This window comes from Psammomys obesus, unplaced genomic scaffold (assembly GCF_907164565.1).
Source record: "Psammomys obesus unplaced genomic scaffold, mPsaObe1.curated_primary_1811, whole genome shotgun sequence".
In the NCBI taxonomy this organism is placed as follows: Eukaryota; Metazoa; Chordata; class Mammalia; order Rodentia; family Muridae; genus Psammomys; species Psammomys obesus.
Window position 1 is genome coordinate 8,637,661 of NW_026592118.1, and position 15,903 is coordinate 8,653,563.

Genomic DNA, 15,903 nt, shown 5'->3' on the forward strand with positions numbered 1-15,903 from the left:
AGATGCTTCCAGATGAGGCTGATTTCTCCCTCATATCTACAATACCCATATAATAGCTCACAACTGTCTCTAACTCCAGTTCTAAGGGACTTGACACCTTCACAATAATGCACATAAAATAAAAAATTAAATCAAAAGTAAAAACAAATAACCCAGTAGCCTACAGAATGGAAAAAGAGCTTCACTAACCCTACATCTGACACAGGGCTAATATCCAAAATATAAAAAGAACTCAGGAAATTAAACACCAACAAGCTAAGTAATCCAATTATAAAATGGGTTACAGGCTGAGTGGTGATAGCGCATGTCTTTAATCCCAGCACTCAGGAAGTAGAAGCAGACAGATCAGGGTTTGAAGTTAGTCTGGTCTAAGACAGCGAAGGCTACACCAAGAAACCCTGTCTCGAAAAACTGGAAAAAAAAAAGGCAGGGGTGGGATACAGAGATTTCTCAACAAAGGAATCTCTAATAGCCAAAAAGCACTTAAACAACTGTTTAACTTCCTTAGTTATCAGAGAAATGCAAATCAAAACAACTTTGAGGTTCCATCTTACACTGGTCAGAATGGCTAATATCAAAACCTCAAGTGGTAACACATGCTGTCCAGGTTGTGGAGAAAGGAGAACACTCCTCCATAGCAGACTTGTACAACCACTTTGGAAATCAATCTGGTGGTTTCTCAGAAAGTTGGGAATAGTTCTACCTCAAGAGCCAGCTATACCATTCTTGGGCATATATCCAAAAGATGCTCAAGTACACAACAAGGACATTTGCTCAACCATGTTTATAGCAGCTTTATTCGTAATACCTGAACCTGGAAACAACCCAGATGTCCCTCAACTGAGGAATGGATACAGGAATTGTGGTACTTTTACACAATGGAATACTACTCAGCTATTAAAAAAAAAGACATCATGCAATTTTGTAGGCAAATGGATGGTGCTAAGAGATATCCTGAGTGAGGTAACCTAGACCCAGAAAGACACACTTATATGTGGATATTAGCAATATAGTATAAGATAATCATGCTACCATGCACAGACCCAAATAAGCTAAGTAACAAGAAGGGCATAAGGGAGAATGCTTGCATCTCACTCAGAAAGGGAAGTAAACATGGAGGGAGAGAACTGGGGGCAAGGAGGGATGGGAACAGGGGTGGTGATCAGATTTGTGCGGGTGACTTAGAGAGAGAATGGAAATCCATGTGCAGAGGCATTTCTGGTCCTGGAAGTCTAGGGAAGTAACTCTAGCTAAGAATCCTCACAGTGGAGGATATAAAGCCTTAAGTTGCCACTTTCTGTAGGAAGGTGAGACTTCCAGTAGAGGGGGGTGGACACCAACCCACCCATAAAACTTTTGATCCAGAGTTTGTCCTGCCTACAAGAAGTTTAGGGATAGTGATGGAGCAGAGATTGAAGGAGCGGCCAACCAATGACTGGTCCAACTTGAGGCCCACCCCATGGGAGACAGCCAGCCCTTGACACTATTAATGATACTCTGTATAATTGCAGACAGGAGTCTAGCATAATTGCCTTCTGAGAAGCTTCATCCAGCAGCTGATGGAAACATATGCAGAGAATTACAGCCAAACAATAAGCTGAGCTGGGGGAGTCTTGTGGAAGAGCTGGAAGAAGGATTGAAGGAGTTGGTGGGTCACGGTCAAGAGCACAAGAAGACCTACAAAGTAAACTAATCTGGGCCCTTGGGGCTCACAGAGCCTGACCAGCCAACCAAAGGGCATGCATAGGCTGGACCTAGGCCCCCTACACATATGTAGCAGATGTGCAGCTTGTTCTCCATGTGGGTCCCCTAACAATTGGATTGGGGGGTTGTCTCCAACTCAGCTGCCTGCCTTTGAATCCCTGTCCTATAGCTGGGCTGCCTTGTCTGGCTTCAGTGGGAGAGGATGCCCTTAGTTGTGCTAAGACTTGATGTGCCAGTGTAAGTTGGTACCCATGGGAGGGGAAAATAGAGGGAGGGGAGTGAGGACTGGGAGTAGAGGAGGGAAGGGCCTGCAATCAAGCAATAAAGTGATCAAATGAATGAATGAGTGAATGAATAAAAACCAAACCAAACCAAATCAGAACCAAGTGACCAACCAAACACAAAACCAGGCATGGTGGTGGCGCACACCTTTAGTTCCAGCATCCCAGAGGCAGAGCCAGGCGGATCTCAGAATTCAAGGCCAGCCTGGTCTACAAAGTGGGTTCCAGGACAGCCAGGACTACACAGAAAAATTCTGTCTCAACACCCTCCCCTCTCCCCCATCAAAAGAGAGAGAGAGACTAGAGAAGATATTAGAGAAAAGATACATAGAGAAAACATAGACTAGCGGGGTTGTAAAGAGAATGAGTAGCTGAGGAAAGGGAGTCCTATGAGCAGGAGGGAGTTTAGTGTAGCAGAGGAGGTGAAAAGGGCCAGGATGCTACTGTTGACTTTGAAATGTGTCACAGATACTTGTGATACTGAGGGAGCCTGGAGGCCAGCATGAGCTTTGAAATGCTGAAAGGCATTATAGGTAGCCACTTGTCCCTTGAGCCAAAGGTAAGGGAAATGGCTCCTTTTGGTAGAGAGGAACCGGCTTCACAGCTCCTGAGGAGTTCTGGCTTTTATCTAACTGCCAGAAATCCTCCTTTAGTCCAGGTTGTACCTGTTTCTGGATATTTGCACTATCTTTTGGGGCTTGTGAATTGGAGTTTCCTTTGGAACTGACAATCTGCTTGTAGCCTGCTCAGAATGTCCTTCCTCAGAGAGGCTAGGTAACTTGGGAGTAAATTCCCATTCCATTTTCCCCAGTCATTTTTCTGGAATGGCACCCCTGGGCTGTGAGGGGCAGGGATTGACCATATACCAGCCACCAAGAGGGCAGTCCTGAGGATTGTAAAACTTCATAGCCGTCTTGCTCAGAGTAGGAGGTCAAGGCCCTTGCTATTGGCTTCCCAGGAGCCATAATAGTTCCATCCTCCTCTTCCTCTTCCCCTTTGTCCAGCTCTGCCTTTGCTGTACCAGGTGATGTCTCCTCTCTCCTCAGCCTCCTGGGCTTCCGGTGGTGGCCTCTGTGAAGCCCCTTTCTGGTCATAGGTATTTCAAGTGAGCCACATAGCCACATAGCTCGTGCATCCAACCGGGAACACGGTCTTTTCCCCAAGACCTGAATTCATGGGCGGTGTGGATGTTTTCAGACACTGGCTGACAGATGAGGAAATAGCTAGGACAGAAGCCCTTCTAGGCAGGTAGTCAGATCTGACCTCGAAGGCCACCCAACCACCTGTTCCTGCCTCCAAACACAGCTAGGCAGACCTGTCTGCCCTACCCACCTATGACTCATTCCCACCTACACGCCTCCACCACATACATTTGCATTGCTGGGGAGCCCCTAATTCCTCCCATCCTCTCCTCTGGGGCAAGCCGGGACTGGGCAGCAACCTCCACTCAGTGCCACCCTCAAGAAACACCCCCCAAATAACCCTGAGAAAGTCCTCATGATGCTCCTGCTGATAGTGGGCTCCCTGGGCCCTCCTCTGCTCTGGGCTAGGCTCCTAGTCATTCAGTCATTTACACAATAGCCAGAACAAGCTGACTCTGCCATCTCAGAGACAGAGGCCCTTTCAGCAGAAAGGGAAGTTTATGGTGCAGGGAAGATCTGGGTGTTTCCAGGAAAGCATGTCTGGGCAGACATGCTTTAGAGTTCCATACAGGAACTCTAAAGTTTTCTAGGGCAATGCCTTGAGGTGCTGGTGCCCACAGGCACACAGCCTTCCATGGGAAGCCCCTGTGCCCTAGTCTGACTCAGTCTTGCCTGCAAACTGTTCTTTTCAGAGTTTGGAGCAGGAAAATATTTTTTTCTTCTCCCAAGGCTGTTAGATGGCTGCTTATGGGCAAGTAGGTCTATCTGCTTCCCTGTGTCTTCTGTTTTTCATCCTCTCCTATGTCCTTCATCTTGCAGTCCCTGCTCTGGGTTCATCTTCCATCTGCAACCTCCTTCCTGTATCCAGAATCCTGTATCCTGTTCCATCTACCCTGCGTCTTGCATCCTCCATCATGCATCCTGTATCTTTCATCCCCCATGCTGTGTCTTCCACCTTCCTTCCTATATCCTGAGTCCTCCATTCTTCATCCTGTATCCTTCAGCAAGTGCCTGGAGCATTTGAGGCTAGCACACCCTCTCTCAGCCATGCTGTGGGACTTCAATTTAACAGCTCTTTGTCTTGAGCTATTGTCCTCTACTGGGCTTCTGCTCATTAGATGCCCTGCCCTAACTATCTTCAGACATGGCCAGTATCCCCTAGAGAAACCAGAGTGAGCAGTGGGTTGATTATATTGCACCAGACAGGGAACCACAAAAAGTTATCCATCTCCCAGGTCAGGAGCTCAACCTCAGAGCAAAGAACATTTGCTGCTTACAGCTCTTGGGTCCTTACTGTGTAAAAACATTTACTGACTGGGCTGTTGCGTGCCACTTGGCCTGGGTGGGGCTGGCAGCTGAGCTAGCACTGTGTGGTGCTGTGGAAGCAGTTCCCATTGCTGGCTTCTTTGAATTCCTTGAAGGTAGGAGTATTCTGGCCAGCAACTCAGCTCTGCTCATCTGTCCACACTGAGCCAGATGGTTCCTGCCTTGTGGGGCGAGGCTCCCTGAGTCATTCCTGTTACACCCAGAACTTGGCCTAGGACCTCCATGCCCTGGAATGTGTGCTTCCTGACTGGAGCTTTGCATCTTTCGTCTTTCCCAGCCTGCACAGATCCTGGAAGCTCCCTGAATAATTCCTAGATGCCTTTGCAAGGCCACCTCCCTATTGCCTCACATGGCCAGTCCTATGCTTGCCAGTCTTCTCCCTTTGGGTGCCCACTGTCTTCTCTCATGAGGTCCAGCTGCACTTGGAATCCTGAGTTTGTGAAGAGGCTCAGTGCTAGGAATGGTCCCTTACGTGACTTAGGCTTGCTATGACACACAAATTCAGAAATAACATCAACCCATCAGGCCAGTCAAGGTGTATACAGATGGCCAATGTAAACAGCTGGTGCATAGCACATACCATCTATATGTCTGTCTGTAGTGTCTATGGTCGTTGACCCTAGCAGGATCTGAAAGGCAAGCCCTGGGCCTGATGGTATCCTGACATTGTTGAGGAAGCTTACTCTTTTTTTTTCATTTTTGGTTTTTCTGTGTAGCCTTGGCTGTCGTGGACTTGCTTTGTAGGCCAGGCTGGCCTCAAACTCACAGAGATCTGCTTGCCTCTACCTCCCTAGTACTGGGATTACAGGTGTGCTCCACCACACCAGGCTAGGCAGCTTAGCCTTAAAGGGAAAGAGACAGCCTGAGAGGAATGTCATGTACAGGTTAACTCGTGACACTCTACGTTCAAGCGATTGAGGGACATGTAATTTATCGTGAAACTCACATGGTGTGTGTTGAATACTTTGGAGTTTTCCTTGTCTATCTGAAGTTCGGGCCTGGGCAGGAGCGCAAATGCCCAGTGTTACCTGTGGTGGCCTCCAAGGACATGGGAGGCTTCAGCAAGGTCTGTTGTGGTTATAAGCTGTGAGGACTTTGGGCTGGGATTGTGGGGTCTGCTTCCTCCCATCGCCTCTAGCGGAAGACAGGTGAGGAGCCTCAGGGAGGAGGTGTGAGGGCTTCAAGATAGAGACGTAAGGGAGGCCAACAATGCCAGCCTCAAGTTTTTCGGGGAGACTCAGTGGGAAAAAACACAAAGCAAAAACAAGGTGGACAGGTCTGGAGCCAGGGCCAGCATCCAAGCATCCTAGTTCCTTTTTCCTCAGAACCCTGCCATGTGACAGGGCTCTTGAGACCAAGACTGCCAGAAACTCTACCAGGACACAGCTGCCTTGTTCTTCCTGCCTGGAACCAAGGTGAAGAAATACAAGGTGTGGCTCCTGCTGGCTTTCCCTTCTTCCTCTGGCCTCTCTCCATTTCCTTTTTTTTTTTTTTTTATGTTTCTAATATATATACTTTTTTATTATTACAATTTATTCACTTTGTATCCCAGCTATAGCCCCTCCCTCATCTCCTCCCAACCCCACTCTCCCTCCCTCTCTTACAATGCCCCTCTTTATTTCCTCTTACCTCTGGGGCAAGTATGGTTAATTCTCCTTTCTCTCTTGCTCCCTCTCTCTTGACACAGTCTCTCTATGTAGCCTTGGCTGGCCCTTAACCTGAGAGAGATATGCCTGCCTCTGCCTCAGAATTGCTGGAATTAAATGTCTGTGCCACTATGCCTGTCTTATGTCTGGTTCTTTTTGTTTGTTTGTTTTTTATCTTTTTGAGACAGGGTTGTGTGTGTGTGTCTGTGTAGCTTTAGCTGTCCTGGAACTCCGTCTGTAAACCAGGTTGGCCTCAAATTCACAGAGATCTGCCTGACTTTGCCTTCCAAGTGCTGAGTATAAAGGTGTGTGCCACAACCACATGGCTATCTGTTGTTTTTGTTTTTCAAGACAGGGTTTCTCTGTGTAGCCTTGGCTGTCCTGGACTAATTTTGTAGATCAGGCTAGCCTCAAACTCACAGAGATCTGCCTGACTCTTCCTCCACCTCCCTGGGTGCTGGAATTACAGGTGTGCACCTCCCAGGCCTGGCTATCTCTGGGTCTTGAGAGGACTGTTTGAGTTCTTTCCTGACACTTGCTTCACTGAGGCCCCACCTGGGTAAGATGGTTTTCCCACCCAGGATGGACCACAATCTCAATGCTGACTCTGCCATGATTCACCTTTCATTTTTCAAACATTTAGTTCTTAACTTAAAAAAAAATCTAATTTTTTAATAAAGATTTATTTATTTACTATGCATACAGTGCTCTGCCTACATGTTTGCTTGCACGCCAGCAGAGGGCATCAGATCTCATTATAGATGGTTGTGAGCCATCATGTGGTTGCTGGAAATCGAACTCAGGACCTCTGGAAGAGCAGCCTTAACCTCTGAGCCATCTTTCCAACCCAGTTGTTCTTAACTTTATGAAAAGAATATTTTGGGCAGACAGGGTGACTCAGAGAAAAGACACCTGCTGTCAGGATTGATAACCCGAGTTTGATCTCCAGAAGCTACGACACAAGAACTCTCTCTCCTCTCTGTCTGTGTGCTGTGTGCACAAGAGCCATGGAGGTAAGAACAGGGCATCAGATACTTGAAACTGGAGTAATGGTGGCTGTGATTCAGCTGTAAGGCATTTTCTCAGTTACCAGCCCTTTGTGGTTAGTTCCATCTCTGGGCTGGTGGTCTTGGGTTCTATAAAAAAGCAGGCTGAGCAAATCATCGGAAGCAAGAAAACAGCAGCACCCTCCCCCCATCAACTCTTGTCTCCAGGATTCTTCCCTGTTTGACTTTCTTTGATGATGTACAGTGATATGGAAGTGTAAGCCAAATAAACCCTTTCCTCTCCCTACCCCAATTTGCTCTCTCTCTCTGTCTCTCTATCTCTCTTTCTTCATGAATCTTTATTGGCCATGGCTCCTTGAGGGGGATGAAAACAGGAGGACTGGATGGCAGATACCAGGCCAGCTCTGCTTCAAAAGGCTTGTAGGTGATGGTGAACATGCCACGGTAGTGGTTGATCATCTCTGGTTTGGTTGCCACTTGGTTGAAAGTCTTGCCATTGTACAAGCCCAGCATGCTGCCTACCATCTCAGGCAGGACAACCATGTCGCTCAGGTAGGTCTTTGCCATCTCAGGCTTCTCCATGGGTGGCGCCTTCTTAGATTTTCTCAGGTGGTAAGTGCTGTTCTGTGCAGGCCGCAGTTCAGGCTCTGCCTCTGGTGGGTGCAGTAGTGCATAGGACATGTCCTGCTGGACATGGTCCAGGTCCACACTGTGGTTGGTGAATGCGTGGAAGGCCTGCTTCTTCTGCTCCACTTCAGCCATCTTGGTGGCTGCTCCGGTCTTGGTGTTTCTTTGCAGCAATAGAAAGCCTAAGACAGTCCGGTTGTATGTCTGTGTACCACATGTGTGTGCCTAGTACTCATGGAGACCAGAAGAGGGTATTGAATCTCCTGGAACTGGAGTTACAGGCTGCTGGTGTTATAAAATATAAGGGGGTAAGCGGGTACGATGGCCAGCCCATGCCAACATGCCCCTGAGAAATTACACCATGCAACAAATCTGGTATAAAGGGGCTTATTGGGATAAGGGAGAGAGTAGGGCCTTTGATCCCAGAATTTGGGAAGAAGAGGTAGGCATATCTCTGTGAGTTTAGGGCAGCCTGGTCTAATAATAAGTTCCAGGACAGCAGAGCTATAAAATGAGATACTGTCTTTTTTTTTTTTTTTTTTTTTTTTTTTTTTTTTTTTTTTTTTTTTTTTGTTTTTTTTTTTTTTTTTTTTTTTTTTTTTTTTTTTTTTTTTTTTTTTTCAAGAATGGGTTTCTGTGTGTAACAGCCCTGGATGTCCTGGAACTCACTCTGCAGACCAGGCTGGTCTTGAACTCACAGAGATCTGTCTATGCCTGCCTCCTGAGTGCTGGGATTAAATAAACCACTAAGCAAACAAACAAAAAAAATAAAATTAAGGGGCTGATGAGATGGCTCACTGTTAAAGGTTCTGGCCACAAAGATTGATCTCTGGAGCCCACAAGGTGGAAGGGGAGAACAGACTCCCACAAGCTGTTTTCTGTCCTCTGAATGTGCACAGCTTCCCTTGCCCCCACAAATCAGAACAGCCTGGAGAGCTACCCTGGCATTAGGAAAAGCAGGTTTGCATTCCTACTATCTGGTGGCCACCACACAATGGAGAGACACGAGGACAAGCCTGCTCAGTCTGTAAATAGATTAAAATGCCATGAGTTTTCAGTAAGGGGCTGCAAGGGACCTCTATTGGAGAGTGGTAATTGTGCCCGTCAAGCTGCAGACTCGTGTTGACCACTAGGTGGTGCATGCTCCCTGTTCAGACTGAGCCTGACTGACATTGGCCACTAGGTGGCACAGCCTCCCCATTCCCACACAGTGTGCAAGCAGCAGGTGGTTTAGGAAGGATCTTTGTGGTGCGCACCCACTCCCTGGTCTCATCACTGCAGGTCAGAACTGTAGGCATGCTCCTGGGCTGGTGAAAAACAGCACCATCTGTGAGAACACGAATGCATGTCGGTCTCAACTTAAAATGAACTTTCTTAAAACTTGGTGTGTGTGCAGGTGTGCACTTGCCACAACCTGCTCATGGAGGTCACAGAACATTCTTAGTAGTCTCTCCTGACACCTTGTGAGATCCAAGGATCCAACTCAGGTGGAAAGACCTGCAGACAAGCACCTGAGCCATGTAGAGGAGCCCAGCAAAGCTTTCTTTGAGCAGATCCACCACTCACTAAATATTTTTGAGCACTTACTGTGCACTAGGTGTTATTCTAGGTGCTGAGAATCCAGCAATGTGTTAAACAGACACAATAATGAAACTTAGACTATCGGGAAGAGGGAGAAAAAGATGAGTGCCATGGTGCAATGTGCCAGAAGAGAAGGAAGCTGGGTGGTGGTGCACGCCTTTATAATCCCAGCACTCAGAAGGTAGAGGCAGGAAAATCTCTGAGATTGAAGCCAACTTAATCTACACAGTGAGTTCCAAGACAGCTGGAGCTTCACAGTGGAACCATGTCTTGAGAAACAAAACAAGCAAACAAAAAGAAGCAAAGGGAGATGAACTTGTTAGAGATAGAAAAAAAACTAAACTGTGGGGTTTTATGCTTGTTTTCAGCTGGAGTCTGTTGTCAAGGTAGCTTCAAGCAACTCTCTAACCTCAGCCTCCTGAGGAGGTGGGGTCGGACTCAGAGGTTGCACAGCTGGCAGGACTGTTATAGGAGCCACCCCAACTGCCACAGTAGAGGTTGAGGGCTAATTAAGACCACCCTTGAGGTTGGGTGTAATGGCACAAACCTTTAATCCCAGCACTTGGGAGGCAGAGGTGGGTAGATCTCCAAGCTGGAGGCCAGCCTCATACTCGACTACATAGTAAGTTCCAGGACAGCCAGGGCCAAGTATTGAGACCTTGTCTTAAACAAACAAAAAGGTCACACTTGGTGCCATTGTATGCCTCAGTTCTGGCCGAGACAGAAAACATCAAGAGGACTTCCCAGAGCACAAAGCCCTTTGTCTCTTGGGTGTGCACATGACCGGGTTATCGAGGTGGTTAAAAGATAATAGCATAGAAGTTGGGGAGCTGAAGTCTGTGATGGTGAATCTTTTCACTTGAAATGCAGCACTGGATTAATAGAGTACAACTTTTGAGTCTTTGTGAGGTTTTTCAGGAGCCCATTAAGATGCAGGACTCTGGTGCATGAATAGTGTCCTTGCATGGGCTCCTAACATTGTTGAGAGTGGGGGAAAGGAGGTGCGGTCCAGTTCAAGGAAGTGGTCACTGGAAGCATATCCTTGGGGGGCAATCCTGTCCTGGCCGCTTGCTGGCCCTTCCGAGATGAGTTCTTCATGGCTGCATGAATGATACTTTGCCAACCTGCATGAAGCAAATGATGATATACTGAACTCCTTAAAATTAGGAGCCAAAAAAAAAAAAAAAATTCCTTCTTCTCTTTGATTCAGGTAGGAATTCAGTCATTAAATAAGAAAGGGAACTTACATGGAAGGCAAGGATGGCCCTGCAGCTGAGAAGCTGACTAGAAAACCAGGAGGGCTGAGCAGGTACCTGTGTGTTTGATGCCTAAGGTACAGCTAAAGCCATGACACCTGTAAACTTCCCAGTGACATCTGACCCGAGAAGTGACTGGCCCAGTGAGTGATGGCAGCAGTAATACCAGAAGCCTATGCAACTCTGCCTTAGAAGGTCTTAGCATTGAAAAAAAATTGTTTTCTTTCTTTTTTTCTTATTTTAGATGGTGTCTTGCCATGTTGCCCAGGTCGGGTCCAACCTTTTAGGCACAAATAATCACCCTGCATTAGACTCCCCAGAAGCTGAGATAAAGCTATGTACCACCGCATCCCGCTTAGAAATTCCTGTTTCCAGAGATTACCTACATAGATCATCAAGGATTCATGATAATTGTACATGCCTTTAATCCCAGGACTTGGGAGGCAGAGGCAGGTGGAACTCTCATAGAGGCCAGACTGCTCTACAGAGTGAGTTCCAGGATAGCTAGGACTACATAGAAAGACCCTGTCTCAAACAACAAAAACAGTGTTGATTAGTTGGTAGAGAGAGTATTTGTCTATCATGCATGATTCCCAGCACTACATGAACTTTAGCCCTTCGTGGGTGAAGAGATGCAGGAGTTCAAGGTCATCCACAGCCACATAATGAGTTCCTGGTTAGCCTAAGCTACACGAGGCACACTTTCAAGGTTAGCTAGGACTGCTTGTTAGCAAATAACTTAAGCCTGACCATCCTATTTCACTGTCTGTCCTGCCCCTCCCCTTATGAGCTAATTGTGTTTTCGCTTTTATAAACTCACTGTGGAAAATGGGTCGATATCACAGTTAGGCTTTTGAGTTCCTTTCTGTGTCCCTGGTCACAGCCAGTCTTAGGGTTTTGGGGTGTTGTGTTCAATAAACCATCCATACCTGACAGAGACTGGAGTCTGAATGGTTTGTGTGGTTATTCTTGTACTGTAACAGTATATCTGAATAGGAAAATGTTGCTTATTTCTAGCTATTTACTATCTGATTAACTTTGAAAACAACTACAGGAGGCTAAATAAAGCTTATTTCTGTGATAAACTAAACTAGTGCCTAACATGACCATAAGTTGGACTACTAACTTGCATTTCTTTCTTTCTTTTCCTTTTTGTCTTTTCTTTCCTTTTCTTCTGTTACCCTTTCTTTTCTTATTTCTTTTTCTTTCTCTCTCCTTCCTTCCTTCTTTCTCTCTCCCTCCTTCCTTCCTTCCTTCCTTCCTTCCTTCCTTCCTTCCTTCCTTCCTTCCTTCCTTCCTTCCTTCCTTCCTTCCTTTCTTTCCTTCCTTGCTCTCACACAGGACTTCTCTGTGCAGCCTTGGCTATCCTGAATCACAGAGATCCACCTGCCTTTGCCTCCCTGAGGACCGGCATTACGCCCAGCACCACCACACCCAGCTTAACTTGCATTTCTTAGTTATCCTAAACAGTTTGTAATAGTAGTTTTCGAAAGGACTAAAACATCACATTACACTTTTAAATGAATTACATAGTACAATACTTTAAAAGAGTTGAAACATGTATACAGTATAACAAAATATAACCTTAAATTTGTATCAATATACAAAAGTTTATACCAATGTAAAATATTTGAGTGTTGTTGCTTTCTAGTCTAACAGTAGATTCAATAATCTACCCTTTTATCCTATCATTCTCATATCACCTCTTTTTTCTTTTTATCCCCTCTACACCCTTTCCCCTAACATTAGATAAGAGAGAAAGAAGAATAAAGGAAAGAAACAGAAAGAAATTCCTGAATCTAACCTCTTTTAGTTTGTCTCCTCCCTGACCAAGACCGTTAACAATTTGCAATCAATCCCCCTTAAATGATGACTGTTGATATAACGTTTTTGTGGAATGTAAACAATTTACCCTTGTTCGTTCAAATGCTGATTTCTCTACTCCACTACCTGATTTCAATCCAGACATTGCATTGTGATGCTAAGCATCACCTGTCTCAAGTTTGTGTAAACACGCCACCATTTGTTCTCTATATTGTCAATTAAAACATCCACTCAGTGCTGAGCAATGGAGAGAATAGGGTGGGACATCCTGGTCTGGAGGGGAGGAGAATGAAGTGAGTGGGAGGAGTCAGAGAAGATAGAACTGCAGGAGAGGACTTGGAAGCATGAGGTGAGATGAACAGGACCTTAGATATGACTAAAAGCAAGTATAAGGTGGGAAATCTGAATGGGAGGAAACTATGTGGGCCTGGAGGTTTAGGATGGAGTAACCATTGCCCAGCATTGTGCTCTATGTTAATTAAATAAATCCTAGTCTCTGTGTGGTGATTTGGGCATACAGCTGGTTTAGGAATAACCACTGTTTAAAAGATAAATCAATGATAAATATCATTGATATAATAATCAACAACAGATGACAAATGTCTATTACCCACGGAATGACCAAAATCCACCCACCCCACCTCTTGGGAATGGGGTGACATTCTCTTAAAATTGCTTTCTGCTGTATGGGGCTTGATGACATCTTCTGGGGCCCCTAAGAAAATTGGGATATTGGCCATGTCCTGGGAAATCTAGCTGTATCATTTCCCATCCCACAGAGACTGGACTGCTGTCCAGTCTCTGTGGGATGGGAAAGTATACAGGGCTTAACTGAAGTTTTGGCTGGAACAGTCTGAGATGCTGGACCATCTTAGCTAGCCACTTTGAAGTTGTCCTGGATGCAGATTCTTGAGGGAATAGCAACTGAGGCAGTCTATGAGGCTGGATGACCTGGGATACTTGTCTTCATTGGTGTCTGGTCCTTCTGTTCTGAAAACACAGAAATTTTGAAAGGTGATATGCATTTCTATATTAACATATGTATGGAACGTATGACGTGCACAAATCCGATAAAGATGATTCTCTGCTCTTTGTTTGCAAGTGAAAGGCGTCAAACTTGATAAGTCCATGTGGACTGTATAGACATTCATGTCTCAACCAGTCTCAGAGATGTTCCCAAGGAGACAAATCAGCATATCTATCATCTGTTTTGTTGTTCTTGGTTTCTTCTTTCTGTCTGTAGCCAGAATTTTCAGGTCTCCCCTGGTCAAATGTAATCCTTATTAATTTTTAGGAAATCCACACCTTTTCACTCCGTGGAAACAAAGACCTAACTACCCACCCCCTCATGCAACACATTTCCAGACTTCTACCCTGAAGTTAAACATCCTTAAAATATAAAGACTGATCTAATTTAATAGTCTTTTCTTAATTTTTTTCATCATTTGTGCTACTTTGTTTCAGTTACATTAAAAAATTCAGTCAATAAAGCATTATTTAATCTATCTCTGGGAGATTTCATAGTCCCCTTCTGTCTAATCAGCATTTCCTTTAAAGTCCTGTTAGATCTCTCCACAATTGCTTGTCTTGTAGAATTGCAAGATATGTCTGTAACATTTTCTATGCCATAATGTCTAAAAATTTGTTGTATTTTACTGGATACATATGTCAGAGAATCATCAGCTTCAATCTGAAAAGGCATATCCAAAATAGCCATCACCTCTAATAAAAGTATAATCTCAGAATCACTCTTTTTAGAATTTAAGGCAAAAGTTCATTAGAATTCTGAATATGTATCTACGGTTTGGTGCACATACTTTAATTTTCCAAAACGGAACACATGAGCTGTTGCATGACATTGCTCTAAAGTGGCATCATCAAACAAAATATGTATTCCTAATTCAGTTTATTGCCCCTTACCTAGCAGCTGATCCTTGACAGTATAAATATAATACCTAGTCTGATTATGCTCTATCTAGTATTTCTACAGGGAGCCATGCTAGAATTTTGTCACAAAGTGGTTGTAGGCTTTAGATTGGATTACTCTGAGGCTCCCTCATTGTCATCATGTTTTTTCATGACAGGGTTTCTCTGTTTTAGCCCTGGCTGTTCTGGAACTCACTCTGTGGATCAGACTGCCCTCGAACTCGCAGACCACCTGCCTCTGCCTCCAGAGTCGTAGGATTAAGTGCGTGTGCCACCACTGCCCAGCTCGATCATTTATTTTGAATCAAAGGATTTTCCAACTTTTCTATCACCTCCACTCTAGCACTTTTTAGTCTTCTTCTCAGACTGTTTTATTGTGATCTTTCTTAAAGAGGATATACAAAATTGTAATCATTACCGAAAATATAATTATTTGATAATTGAAACAAAACTATATGGGATCCAAATGCCCTCTGCCATTGTATTTTCCATTTTTTAACATAGAAAATTTTTTTTTCTTTTACCTCTCTCCCTTCCTTTGGAGACTTAATCTTTTATGCATATTCACAAAGCATCATATTTTCTTTTCCTTTGGAGACTTTATTATGCATATTTATAGAGTATTTTCACTTATCTTTTTTCTCGCCTTCCTTTGAAGACTTTATTTTATATTTCTTTCTCCTTCTTTGGAGGCTTTCTTTCTCTTTCCTTCAGAGATTTTATCTTGCTCTCTCTCCTTCAGAGACTTTACTTTCTATGTGCATTTATTTTTCTTTTACTGCTTTGTAACTTAGTATTTTTCTGCGCTTAATTTTCTCTAAACTCTTTCCACCTTTAAGCAGCTTATTCTTTTTAGATTACTTAACTCTCTAAGGACTTCACTTTATTATTTTTAAGCTATTTTTTTTCTATGACTGTTTATACCTGTTTCTTTTTTCGTTTACTGTTTTCAAATTGAATACATTATCCTTTTAGAAGTTTGGGACTTCAGCTTTTCAGTCTGGGCTTGGATTTCTTCTGAGTCCTGTTCCTGGTGCTCCTTCTGAGTTGTTAAGTTTAGCACCTGGTGGTGGCAGGTGGCTCTGCTCCCTTAGGTTGGTCCAGCACTCAGCCCCTGCTGTGCTTCTGCATGGTGCAGGATCCCTTTCCAGTTCAGCTAGCACATTAAAACTGAGTGTTGGCCCTGACCCAGGCTTTCTGCTCACAGGGAAGAGGCAGTTTGGTCTCTTGCCTCTGTCTAAGAGCCGCCCTTGCCAGTTTTGGGGCTGGGGACAGTGCCCTTCCATGAGAGCCTCATGTCCTCTGAAACCATGGCTACTTGTCGCAGCTCTGGGAAGTTGCTGGCTTGTGGGGCATGATCTGGGCTCTGGTCCGCCAAGCCTCCCACTGAATAGCATGGGCTGACCTCAGCTGCTCACCTTCTTTCAGCTCTGGGAAGGGAACATTTTCCCCACTTTCCACATGGGACTTTTCTTAGGCTCTAAGCTTGGATTTTGCCCAGTGTTGGTGTGCCAATTATAACTGTTGGGTACCAATTATAAACAGACTTTATTGGACAGGCAGCTTCCAACAACACTGAGGCC

The 15,903-nt window shown here is 44.9% G+C and overlaps 1 protein-coding gene across 1 annotated transcript; it reads right to left on the minus strand.

Moving 5' to 3' along the window:
* Positions 1-4,812: 4,812 nt before the first annotated feature.
* Positions 4,813-7,868, minus strand: LOC129680993 (40S ribosomal protein S15-like). Its single transcript, XM_055612885.1, has 2 exons — positions 7,501-7,868; positions 4,813-4,939 (listed from the first exon to the last, which is right to left on the minus strand). Exons 1-2 carry the CDS (start codon positions 7,866-7,868, stop codon positions 4,813-4,815), a joined length of 495 nt encoding a protein of 164 aa, XP_055468860.1.
* Positions 7,869-15,903: the final 8,035 nt, after the last annotated feature.